Raw genomic sequence first — 13,869 nt, 5'->3', positions numbered from 1 at the left:
TAGGAAACGTAGATCAGATTCAGTGCTATGATTATATCCAGTTTGTTGGAACTGTTAAGCAGCAGGTTTGTCTTAAGACCAGTCATATGACTTAACTCCTTTCAGAATAGAAATGAACAAGTGCTGATTATTCTAAGAAGAAACAGAACTTTAGTCATAGAGTGTATTGTACCGTATAAAATATAGAAATCACACATTTCAGAGAGCTATCTTCTCTCAGTTTGACAAGCATACCACAAATTATTGAACTTCAACATTTTGTTCATGGAGAGAGTCCCTGTATCAGTTTTATCTAAGCCTGTGTTGCTGCCTCTATTGCCAGCAATAGTGGAACAAATGTTGAAAAGCTGTTTAAAATTTCAAGGGAATCGTCAAACCAGATCAGGAGACACTTTAAACAATCCTTTTGAAAATTTAAAAAAGTGTTGCTCTGCCTATGGAATTGAACATGCTAGTTGTTTAGCCGCCCCCCCCCCCCCGGATTTTTTTTGCCACCCATAAAATTGCAGCGTGCAAACTGATCTTCATGAAAAAGCTGTACATACTACTGTGCAAAAATTCGGGAAACAGAAAAAAGGACTCATGCTGGAGGAAGACTTTCAAATACATGAGAGGAGGCTGCAATGTGAAATATACATTTTTGTTAAAAGGCGAGACAGTGGAATAGCTCAAATTGTAGATTATTGTAGCAAAGTCTTGAATTAATGATTTGATCATTCAGAAACTTGCATGAATATGAGCATCATTCTTTGAAATGAAATTTAATCATGAAAACCTGTTAAATTTCTAGTGCTTGATAAACTGTAGACAAAGTGCCAGTTAACATAATCATCAGGCACTGTAATGAAAACGGTGTTGGACTTGTACTTGGTAGATCCACATTCAAATCCCCACTTAGTCTTAAAAATAAGGGGCTAGGCTCAGCATTGCCTTTCAGCGACAGCAATCCTGTAAGAATTGAAGTGAGAGAAGCCATGTATGCCACCCTAACATCCTTGGCAGAAAAATAAGATACAGATATAGTGAATAAAGGAAAGAAAATATCAAATAATTTAAAATTGCATTTGCTGTCTGCTATGAGTATCTACCCCAAGTCCTGTTTCAGTACATTTCTGTGTTTGAATTTGTAATTAAGGATATATTTCTATGTATCCTGAACTACAAATATACAGACTACAGACATGATAGATGTGCATATTGGGTGTCTTCTCAGCATGCACAGATGTCTTGTAGCTACGCATTATACTACCATAGATAGCCACTTGAGTAGTGAGATGGGAAAAGAAAGACTTTGATCTCTTGTTATTCTTAATTTAATCTTAGTCTTAATTTGGATTTGGATTAGGTCAGAGCAATTATAGGTGAGCCTTTTGTTCCTCCATATCCTGCCTCACTCAGTTCAATTTTACAGGGTTTTCAGAGGACAGTGTCCTTATTTATTTGTTTTTTCATGTGAGGAGTGACTTGAGAAATTGCAAGTCACGTCTGGTGTGAGAAAATTGGCCATCTGCAAGGACATTGCCCAAGAGACGCCCAGATGTTTTGATTTTTTACCATCCTTGCAGGAGGCTTCTCTTATGTCCCTGCATGAGGAGCCAGAGCTGACAGAGGGAGCTCATCTATACTCTTCCCAGATTCGAACCTCCGATCTGTCGGTCTTTAGTCCTGCGGGCACAAGGGTTTAACCCAATGCGCTATCGGGGGCTTCTAGTGTTTTTATTCATAACATTTCTATGTTTCACTGATAATTGTTTCATGATCTCTGTGCTTCATGCATATAGATCTACAGCTTCTGCAAGGCCACAGTTGAAACATTCTGCTATTGAGTGGTTTTGGCTGAAGTCCCATCCACTTTCCGTTCCATTGTATCTTAGTGTACTTCGATTCATCATGAAACTAAAGTACAGATGTGGAAAGTAATAATGAGGTTGGTAGTGGTGGTAGTGGTGGTGTGAGATCACAGATGATCACTAGAATTCCGGGTAAGCAGTCTTTGTGTCCTATGTGACTCACAGAATGGCTGGTATCCCTATGCGGAACCAAAAAAAGAAAATGCCTCCAATCATACTTATGGTAGACTCAATGGGATACAAATGGGAAGCACTGGAAAGAAAGACAGTATTGTCTGGATATTCCTGCAAAATTCCATCAATGAGGTATCATGATAGCATGATAGAAGACTTTCCTCATGTCTACATGGACCAAATGAAACATTAAATCTCCTGTGAGTAATTCACATAATGTACAGCCAGTCCCACATCAGAAGTAAAGCTTCTAGCCATTAATCCAATACAAGAAGAATCACAGGTTACTCCAGAGCTTCCAGGAAACTCCAAAGGTTTTTTTTTTTTTTTTTTTTTTTACATGTGGGTAGCTCGATCAGGCTGGATCCAGAGTGATCAAATGTCCACACATCAAAAAAGACACACCTCCGTTTACTGGCCACAAGCAGCTCCCTTTCTGCCAATATCACTTCTGATGATCATACGACTGGGAACCGAAATGTGCTTCTGGTTAGCAAAACAGTGGTCGCAGCCCCCAGGAAGAAACTCCAAAGGTTGTTTTTTTTTTTTTACATGTGGGTAGCACAAAGACTTTGTGCACTCTCCATGGTGTATTCTGGGCATCTTTCGTGCAGGCTATTCTGAAATACTTTACCTAGTGTAGACAAAGCCTTTGTCTAGTAGCACCCATATTTGTTTCAGTTGGTTTTCTCTGAGCACAATGAAGTCTGGAGCAAATCTAGTCACTTTCAGGTTGTATACTGTAAATAATCTAAGAATGTATCCACATGGAAATTGTGCTTCTGGCCTCCTTCTTTGAGAACACGGGGTGTGTCTTCCCAAGGATTTTCTTTCTGTTGCTTTTTGTCTTGTGTCAGTAGTTCCCAACTTTTAGTCTCCCGGGTGTTTTGGACTTCAGCTCCCACAATACCTAACTGCTGGTGCAGGGGCAGAGTCAGCGCTGCCGGAGTGATGCCATCGCTTCCTTGCGGTGCCTTCTTCCAATTGCTGCTGCGTTGCCGCTGACATCAGTGTATGGTGGGAAACGGCTGCGAACGAGGCGAGCAGAGTGTGTGCTATTCATCATCATGGCAGTGCCTTTTGTAGAACATTGGGACTTAGTGCAAACCCTTGGAAAATGTGCTTATGGAGAAGTTCAACTGGAAGTGAACAGACGCACTGAAGAAGCAGTTGCAGTGAAAATTGTTGACATGAAGCATGCGATAGAATGTCCAGAACAGATTAAGAAGGAGATCTCCATCAACAAAATGTTGAGTCATGAGAACATAGTGAAGTTCTATGGCCATCAGCAAGAAGGCACTATTCAGTATCTCTTCCTCGAATACTGTAGTGGAGGTGTGCTGTTTGACCAAATAGAGCCTGATATAGGGATGCCTGAAGCAGAAGCACAGAGATTTTTCACTGGCTTATAGGTGGTGTGGTCTACCTACATAGTCTAGGAGTAACACATTGGGATATTAAGCATGAGAATCTGTTGCCGGATGAAAGAGATAATCTCAAAATATCTGACTTTGGCCTAGTGACTGTGTTTAAATACAATGGACATGTGAGGTTGTTGAACAAGATCTGTGGCACGCTGCCATTCATTGCACCCGAGGTCCTTAAAACAAAGGAATTCCATGCGGAGCCGATTGATGTTTGGTCTTGTGGAATAGTACTCACTGCCATTTTGGCAGGAGAATTACCATGGGATCAACCTATTGAAACTTGCCAAGAATATTGTGATTGGAAAGAACAGAAATCATATCTTGCCCCATGGAAGAAGATTGATTCCTTGCCACTGGCTTTGCTTATCAAAATATTAACTGAAACCTAACTGCTGATAAGTTGGCTGGGATTTCTGGTAGTTGAAGTCCAAAACACCTGGAAGACCAAAGGTTGGGAACCACTGCTCTAGCTCTATTTCTTCAAATTGTATTTTCCAGTCTCATTGACAGGAATTTAGGGTGATAGCAAACCATTTCGGTCTGTCAAAATTAATCTCCATAGCATTATGAAGCTATGTTTTTGTTACACAGATTTTGCTGGAATCCCAATTAAGTATCACAATACTTCTGCAGAGTAAAAATGTAATTTGGATATACTGTATCACTAATTGTTTGTTCATTGGGTTGTTTCATTTTTCAGGCAGGTGAATGGGAACCATCTGGGAACTTACAGGGAAAAAAATCAGTATAGAAAAGGCCTTTTCATGCCATGATCCACAGCTAATCACAAGTCAAAAATCTCTAGCTTTTTGAGACACTAGTGAGTGTGCTCACTCAGATTTTGTCTAGAATCTTAGGCAGAGAAAATTAAAAACGTTGAGTACTTGATTAACAACATAATTAATTTATAAACGACTCATTACACTACCTAGGAACCTACAGCAAATCCCAGATTGTTTATGCACAAGTCTCAATCTTACCTACAAGGCTTAATATAAATAAGCCAAGAATGTAGCATATTAATGTATCTTTTCCCCCCCTTTCCAAATTCCAGCGTCTAGCCACACAAGAAGTGTGTTTTGAGAACCAGTCTTCCTGCTCCTTAACACTCTTACCCAATCACTGCTGGAAGAGATTTGATTCATTTCCTTTCCCCTTCAGAGCAGTGTTGTTTTCCACAGGAAGTGGTGACTTTCCCCTTGGACATAAGCACACTTACTGTTGTTATAATAAGCACTGCTGTGTAACTCTTTGCAGAGGCCCGCTTTTAACACAAGTGTCCACTTTTACTCGGAGTATGTAAACTGCTCTAACAGGGTGTTACATTTCCCCCTTAATGAAGGTCAAGTTGCACAAGCAGGCCTGAGGAACTTTGGTTGTTATTCTGCTGCCATCTATCATTTTAACTATTTACAGGTTAAACTTTATATATTTCAGGATTTGGTGACACGTCCAGTGGAGCAATGCTGGAATCCTAGGCATGCCTTGGCCACATGAAAACATTTCACATTTAAATAATAATAATAAATGACTGCAGCTCTCCGGATCTGAAAAATCTTTTCCTTACCCAGATAAAGTTCCTGTTGAAGTGCACTGTGACACAAGAATTATGGCTTACATTCTTTTTCTATCTCAGGAGTATAAACTATGCATTATTCTTTATCCCTTACAATATGATTGTGTTTAAGAGCATATAGACTCGGTCTTTTGAAGGGTGGGGGAGCAGTGAGAGGTTAAACTGCCTACCACACTTTACCAAACTGTGTTTGCATTCTCCATGAACCTGCATTTAATTTTTGTTTCATTATGTGAACAATAAAACAGGGTCATTATAGTCCCTGCTATATATTTTAGCAAAATGTGAAAAATTTCATGGCGCTGTGGGTATTATTCAGCATTACTGAATTTTAACTAGCAGAATAGTCATTTTATTTTTAAGCCTTTACATGAACAGAGGTGTGGGTTAAACATCCCAAAAAGAAAAAGCTTCAACAATATTTTCGAAACAATAGTTTACACCTAACTCGACACATCAGAATCTATTCTTCCCTGGAGGGGAACAACACTATGTGCAAAACTCCCATTAATGTTAATGGGTGTTATAAGCCTGCAATGAGCAGGAAACATTCCAGAAGTCTTTTGGTTTACTGCCTAGCTGATCTCTTCGCACACAGTTTTACACCTACTGTGTAAATTCCCCAAGTGCATACAATGGCTGAACCTGCAAATAGGGATGTACACCTATGGTGAACTCGTTTTTGCTGTACGTCGGCCTGTGGTGAAGAGGGAGCATGTAATCCACTCTGAACTGTATTAATTAAAAATGTAGAGGCAGAATTATCTTAAATTGCTGATAGATTTCTTTTTATGACAAGCATACTCCCCACCCCCATGGCTTACAATGCTGAGTGCCTAGTTTTAGGACAGTCAGTTCCTTGTGAATCTTTGTATGAGAATCTTTTTTCCTGTAGAGTATACAGATGACACAAATCAGTTCTTTAAAAATAAAATCATTTTTGTGATTCTAAAATTCTAAAGATTGGAGATACTAACTTTAAAAGGATATCTTAGAACACGAACAAAGATCAGAGGATGAAATGATGGAAATGGCCTTCTGTAATAAAGTCTGTATGGAACAAGGACAGCCCGTGTGGTATACAGTAAAGTCTCACTTATCCAACCTTCTCTCATCCAGTGTTCTGTATTATCCAACTCAGTCTACCTCCTGCCTGGATCCACAGCTGTTTGAATACATTGCGATGTTTTGGTGCTAAATTCATAAATACAGTAATTACTACATAACATTACCATGTATTGAACAGCTTTTTCTGTCGATTTGTTGTAAAACATGATGTTTTGGTGCTTAATTTGTAAATTTGTAACGTAATTTGACGTTTAATAAGCTTTTCATTAATCTCTCCTTATTATCCAACATTTTCGCTTATCCAGTATTCTGCCAGCCCATTTATGTTGGATAAGCGAGACTCTACTGTAGTAGTTTAAATGTTGGACTATAACTGGAGGCAGGATTCAAATCCGTACTATGAGAGCCAGTGGGTGATCTTAGGCAAGTTACACACTCTCAGCCTCAGGCTGAGAGTGTGTAACTTGCCTAAGATCACCCACTGGCTCTCATAGTAAGGATTTGAACCCTGCCTCCAGGCTGAGAGGTAGACTTTGTCTGAACAAATTTTGCCAAGAAAAATAATGATAAAATAATGATAGGGTTTGTTTTTAGGGTCACCACAAATTGCACACAACTTGATGGCACACAATAATAACAACAGTGGAACTGCAGCCCAAAACCAGGGCTACCTTCTAATAAGTAATTCCTGACTGTTACAGATTTTGTAGCTTAAAAAAACAAAGAAGAAAAGTAAGTCTTCTAGGCATGTGCTTTCATTTCCCATTCCTTCCTTGTAAGGGAGCTCTGTTGGTAGAAAAATTCTGTAGGCAGACCACAGCAGAGTTTTTATATATATTTTTATATACCTGGGTTGGTTCTGAGAAATTTTCATTTACTTATAAACATTTCTAAAAATATGTTAGAGCGCTTTAACAGACAGTTCTTCTGAATAGAAGTGTGATCAAAATATTCTTTTTCTACTGCAGTGTCCATTAATGATTGTTTAATGGTGAACAAAATAGACTAAACTGTTAAATAGTAAATCTTTTGTTTGAAACAAGATCATTATCAGTTATACTTTGGTTAATCCTAAACCCCTACTATCGAGGCTTTAATAAATATTTTATTCAATCTAGAATGCAAATAATGAAATCACTAAGCATTCATCAACCATTAAATCTCTGAAATATGAAGTCCAAGGAAAAGAAGAACAGATGCGGGAACTACAAGAAAAGTAGGTTCGCCTTGTCTATCCGTTGTGTCTGGTTCCCCCAAGTGGTAGAAATATAATTACATCTATAGTGTTTCAGTTCAACTATGGCGATTTTTCTGAAACTGATCCTTCTAGGTGTTTTCTTTCCTTTTTTGCTTTGTTTATATGTATTTCATACTATTATTGTTTTTGAGGAAGAACACTACAAGTTGCCATACTTCTTAAAGTGGTGCATTGTTAATTTAGTACAGTGTATACACTGCAAGAAGGGTACCGTAAAAGGTCCCATCTCAGATTTGGAATTGGTTATCCTTGAAGTAAATCTGAATGAATACCTCCATGCAGTCTTTCAAATACAGTGATTCTTTGCCTAAGGGCTAAGAGACATGTCAAGGTTTAGATGCTTAAACTGGATTAAATATCCAGTTTTACATTTGTAAAAAGTTCAAAGGGGAAATTAAGCTTATTTATTCTTGCGTTCATTAAATTGTACACCATTGTAGAATGTTTATGTAATCAAATATTAAAGACAGAAAAATATTGACAACTGACCATACCTGCTACATGATAATCTGTAATCTTGAGAAATAAATATAATTTTATTGGTGTGTTTTTTCTCCTTAAATATACAGATGTTTTTTGAAAGCTGTAAAAGCATGCATATTTTATTGATTAATGCCTTAAGATAGAACTAAAACCCCAGCAGCTATTTAGTTTAGATTTTGTATTCAGACATGTCTGTGTCCTGCCATTACTTTATATAGTAAATATTGAATATACTTGCTAGATGTAATCTTCTTGATTGCCCCCAATACACTGATATGTCCATTCAAATGCAAATTCTTTCCATCAGTTTTTACAATGCTTTTGTTTTCTGTCTGATTTTCTGTGGTACTGACATGATATCAAGAGCAATGTATTGGATGGAATTATTGTACTAACTGTTTCATTTGGATAATATAGTGTATCCATAGGAAAATCACTACAGTTCATAAGCATGTGTTTTGGACTTCACAAAAGAGCCATTTTCATTCCTTTTTCACAAGTTTGTTATTTGAAAGTGATATATAGTTAGATATATAGATAGATCCTTTAGATATTTGCTTTGTGTAGGAAAGCAATGTCATCTTTGTAATCAGTGTATTGGTTTTCCATAGATATTACCCACAGATGAATTAATTTTAAAAAAATAAAATCTGGTATTATTTTGAAGTTTTTTGCATGCAATATCCTGCTATTGTTGTTGTTGTTGTTATTAATAATAATAATAATAATACATATTTTATCCTGCCCTTCTCACCCTAAAAGGGGGCTCAGGGTGGCCTTACAGCAGGCAGCTATTTGATGCCACTACATATAAATACAAAAACAAATACATTTAAAACCATACAATTAAACATTACTATAGCAGCGCAATTCACACTGTAATTCTTTCAAAAATATGCTCTAGTAATTATATATTTCTTGCCTGTGCGAGTCCATACTAAAATAATATTTTCTTTATCCTTAATTATATCTTCACCTCCAAATGGTCAGTTTAAATATTGTTGTGTAATGCTGTCTAAAAATGTGGTCGGTTTATCTGCTATTCCTTTTTACATGTAGGAAACTTCAACTGTTTTCAATACCATTAGACTGGAAAAGGATTAAAAAAATTAAGACTCACTGAAGTCAAGCATTTTAATTATTCAAACTAAGCACATGCTAGTAATGTTCAATCATTCTGTGGACACTGTTCTTCCTTATTCCAAGGATTTCTCGAATGGAGAGAGACCTAAATATGAAAAGGCATTTATTAGAAGATTGGAAACTGCGGGTGAAAACAAATCAGGAAAAGGAAAAAAGCTTTAATGAAACCTTGCGAACTCTTGAAGAAAAGGTATTTTGCATTTGTTATTCGTTTTAATCCAAAGCACTGTCTGATGTGCACCAACTGCCACATAAATCAGCCTAACGTGTAGTTTTAAAGGTGTCACATTTTTTTTAAAAAAAACTCTTACATTTCTCCTGGTTGCATTTATTAATTGTAGTAGTAGTAGATTATTCCATTTCTGATCTCAAAGCAGTCAAATGTGTGCTGTCTGACTATGGCACATAGAACAGCAACGATTGCACATGTGCGATTGTTTCTTTAAAAGAAAGAGAAATCAGATACAATTCTATTTATCATGTAAAATTGTATGCTCGGTTTATTTAATGTTACACTGTTCTAAAGAAGGGGACTTTGAATTTAGCTGTATAGTTGCTACATGCCATTTCTTCTGGTGTTATATATTTAATGATTTCATTTTATGCTGTTCTGCAAGCTGTTTTTTCCCATGAATAATTTAATGCATTTTTCCAGATGCTTAAAGGAATTGGAAGTCAAACTTCACCTTTCTTTAGTGTCTCTATATAGAGAGTTTTGTCCCCTTCTCCCTGGCAGGCCGGGCACGTGTGCAGGAATCCCCGAGGCTACACCCCGTACAACCCCCCAGACAGAAATAGTTTTGGAGGCAAGCGCTACTTTGATTCTCTATAAAAGCAGGTGCTAGCTGCTTGGCTCTGAAAGTAGCTTGTGCTGGTAGTCATTAAGCCGTTGTCAGTTCCAGAGAGAACTATTCTCTTGCCCTCCGCGAGGGAGATAAGATGTCATTAAGAAATCATCAACCCAAGAGAAAAAGTCAGGTTGTGGTGGGGAGGAGTTGAAGAAATCACAGGCAAACTGAAGAAGATGCAGGGGGAAAATTCATTGTCTTGTTAAGAACTAAAAAAGCACTTTAGAGATCCATGATATACTTGGTGTTTTAAGAATTTGATTATTTTAAATCTTAAATCTTTTACAGGCAATACCAGGATGAGAAATTTTCTGCAAACAGTATATTAACATACCAGTTGAATATAATTTCTTTGCCATTTTTTTTGAAGATCCTTAAAATGTAAAAGCTCTGATTGTTAGTATGGGATTGTATGTAATATCTGCTCCCATCAGAACCTGACAGCACTAATTCTTTTTGCAGCTATTTATTTCATGCTAACATCTATGTCTTTTGTAGTCCTGTAGCCAATAAGTCCTACTGATTTCAGTGGGATATAATCCAGACAGGATTGCTTGCAAGATAAGTCTCTACATTTTCACACAAAATTAGGAAAAGAATGGTTTAAAATTAAACGTAGTTGTTATTTTGACAAATGGTTTTAGGTTTTCCATCTAAATGGTTTAAATGTTTTCCCTAATAACATCTATTCTCTGGGCGTTACTTCAGGTAAAGGCATTGACTGAAGATTGTTCAAACAAAAAAACATCAATTGATTCACTAAAGCAGAGGCTTAATGTGGCTACAAAAGAAAAAACACAGTATGAACAGATGTATCGCAAGGTTAAAGAGGAATTGGAGAAAAAGGTATCTGACTACAATTTTTTTGGACTGAACATGCCTTATTTACTTCCTAGGTTTTCATGTGTAACCTTATTGCGTGCATGTTATTTATTCCAAATAAGCCGTAACAAGATCCATAGGCTTGTGATTTTATTGTGCCCATAGCAGCATCTCTTTAGTCTCTTATGACTTCATCACACTAGAGAAAAAATCCACGTAAAATCCGGTTTCTGCCTCCTGTAGAATTCTAAGGTTTGTAGTTTAGGGAGGCTGTTAAAGGCTCCTCCCTAAACTACAAACCCCAGAATTCTGCAGGAGGGAGAACCAGATTTAAAGTGGATTTTTTTCTCTAGTGTGATGAGGCCCCTAAAATTGAAGACATTATAAGGTATGGTTGTAATGAAGGTCTGTATCTTCAAAGTTAAATTAAATGAAAATTGATAGGGTGCTCTACAATGCTAGTTGGGGTGTGTGTGAGACAAAATTCTCTATTCACCTTTATTCACCCGGTAACATATCCGGGCATCCCCTGGTCAACGTCCTTGGCAATTCTTTCACACCAGAAGCAACTTGTAGTTTCTCAAGTCACTTCTGACACCGAAAAAACCACCCCTTTTTGTAGCCCCTCTTCGGCATTATAAAAGTAGAGCAGCGGAAGGAAACATTTCCCATTCAGTTTCTGAAGGAAACAAGTACTTATAGCTTTGGATTGGGAAGGATAAGAGAGTGTTAAATTTACCCCTCTTCTCTCCACTATTACTCTCCCCAAGGAGGAATTCCTGCATGAATTGACAGCATGTCTAGTTGAACTGCACTTTGGACCTCTTCCATGGGTTGCTATCTTTCAGCCTAAACATGGACAGAGATCCCAATTACAGATGCATTCAGTAGTGCCTACTGTTCATACAATGCTTTATATCTAGAGAGCAGAGGGAGAAAATAGGACGAGGCCTACTGTCCTCCCTGCTTGAGTGGAAAATGTTTATCTTTAGAAGGTTCCTAACTTACTTGGCTCTTTCTTTGGGTGTTAGAAATGCTAGCCCCAGGCGTTCCAAGCAGTGCCTCTTGAGCAAGCATGAGCACTGTCTCAGTTTCCCCTGCAGCATACAACATACTATGTGCCTATAACAGGGAAGCAATTCTTTGTTGATTTAAGATGCTCAAGGGTAGTCAGCTCACAACTGTCTGATATCCTGTAAAGAAAACAATACTTAGGCTTAAACCTAAAATGACAGAAGGAGACACATATCATTTCATACTTTTAAAACTCAGAAAGCCACAATATGTTCTAAGTTTGAGCAGAAGATTGCTGGGGGACAAAGCTATAGGAAATGTAACATTTGAATAGATGTTGGGCTGAGCTTGTAGAAAGTAAGTAGTGGGCATGATACAGAAAACTGAACATATAATGATGTATATATTCCAACCAAGGACAAGGAACCCTATAGTATTCTAAATCCCCAATGCCTTTAGTCTTTCTTTTTTTTTGCAGGATCTTTTACATACTTTTTCATTTAAGAAAATTCAGGAAGAAACATAAGTGTACTCCTACCCTAAAAGATGATAGAACTAGAAGAAATGACTATGTTTTCTAGGTTTCAGTCCCTATCTTCTGTTTGTTCAGATTAAGCATGTAATGGATTTAGGAAAACTAGTATCCAGGAGAACTATATGTACCTGTAATAGCTTAATTCCTTTTCGCTGTGAAGTTTTGCTGTTTCATACAAATACTGACATCATTTTCTTGTGACTTTGTTTCAGGAGGTTAAACTTGCCACTGTAGAAGCTAAAATGGCTGAGGCCGAATGTGCCATGACTGAACTTGAAATGACTGCATCTCAACAACTCCATGGCTTGGCACGACAAAGTGAACAGGCCCTTGATGTAGTGCAGAAAAAGCTAATGATGTCAAATGAGAAGGTGGAAGAATTTGTTACCTTTGTGAAGGTTCGTAAGTTTATTTGAACAATTTTTTGCGGAACTGACATAACGTCAGTCGTGTTTACTTAACGTAAATGGTCACATGAATCCAGAATTCATTAAGTTTTTGTTGACCATCAAGCATATAAAGTGGTGGCTCTCAATGTTTGTTCCTCCATATGTTTGGGGTGTCAGGTCCCAGAATCCATGGTCATTGATTATGCTAGCAGCGACTTCTGTGAGTTAAAGTACAAAACAGCTGGAGGATTGGAGCTTGAAAACTATTGATATAAAGTTTGCTGTTTAGAAGGACTGAGACACTCTGTTACATGTGTTGATGCTTTGATGCTTGCAAAGAACAAGATAAAAGCCAAAGACATATTTAGTTTTTGGACACTATCCCAATTCTCTGATAATCTTATTTTATGTTTAACTCAAGGTTGAGTGGATTGGCTTATATCCTTCAAAACCATGGAAAAGTATCCTTCAAAACCATGGAAAATATGCACTAAAACTCAGTTTTAGTGCATATTTTCCATGATTTCGAAGGATACTTTCTTGCAAAAGTGTGATTTTTTTGGCTGAACACTCTCTTTCCCAATGGTGTTGCTTACCTTAATCATCATGAAACTCTGGGTGGCTATGTAAAATGGTATGTAAATTATATGTGCATCACATTGTATACAAACCAATAGTGAACACCAGGATCTTCTCTAGTGAATATACTATAAAGGACCAGGCTGGATATCAAACTAGACATGATTTAGTTTATTTACTTACAAACTTGATTTAGCTAAATCCTCCCTCCCCTTTGTTCTCCTGGAAAGCTCAACTCCTCTTTTACCTTTGACAACGAAGTGTGTATGTGTTTACTTCTTTATAGCATTTTTATCCTCTTATTTGACCAAACCATCTTATGGACGTCAATAATGAAACAGTCCTTGCCTGCAAGCTTAAAGCTCCAAAGGTATAATGGCAAAGGGACTGCAAGGAAGGAGGAAATAAGTGAACTCAAGCATTAGTATCTTTCTTACAAACTTTACCAGGTCACAGAATTGGAATGTAAGATGATGGAAGGACTACTGCTCTTGTATCTTCTGATACCTGGAGCAGTGAAAGGTGTAAAGGAGCACTCAGCTGAAGCTGGCTCTTGGCACACTGGAGAGTGTACACCTGCTGTTTCCTATTCTTCTGATGGCCTCAGCAGTCCTCAGTCGGGCTCAGAGTCATTAAAATTTGCTGGGTATGAGGTCAAGGAAAAAGTATGAGTATAGAAGCAAGAGAACTAGACATAAGAGGA

General features: G+C 37.5%; 1 protein-coding gene and 1 pseudogene across 3 annotated transcripts in view; both read left to right on the top strand.

Moving 5' to 3' along the window:
• The window catches only part of CNTLN (centlein), a 218,735-nt gene that overhangs the window by 165,505 nt on the left and 39,361 nt on the right, over window positions 1-13,869 (top strand). For all 3 annotated transcript variants that reach the window (XM_060762424.2, XM_067464370.1, XM_067464369.1), the window contains 4 exons: window positions 7,214-7,311; window positions 9,043-9,169; window positions 10,536-10,673; window positions 12,411-12,596. In XM_060762424.2, coding sequence (XP_060618407.2) covers window positions 7,214-7,311; window positions 9,043-9,169; window positions 10,536-10,673; window positions 12,411-12,596 — 549 coding nt within the window. The remainder of the gene's footprint in view (window positions 1-7,213; window positions 7,312-9,042; window positions 9,170-10,535; window positions 10,674-12,410; window positions 12,597-13,869) is intronic.
• Window positions 3,014-4,212, top strand: LOC132766465 (serine/threonine-protein kinase Chk1 pseudogene; annotated as a pseudogene).

Source organism: Anolis sagrei, chromosome 2 (assembly GCF_037176765.1).
Source record: "Anolis sagrei isolate rAnoSag1 chromosome 2, rAnoSag1.mat, whole genome shotgun sequence".
NCBI classification, from domain to species: domain Eukaryota; kingdom Metazoa; phylum Chordata; class Lepidosauria; order Squamata; family Dactyloidae; genus Anolis; species Anolis sagrei.
The sequence above is the reverse complement of the archived record's forward strand: the minus strand, read 5'-3'. Positions and strand labels throughout refer to the sequence as shown.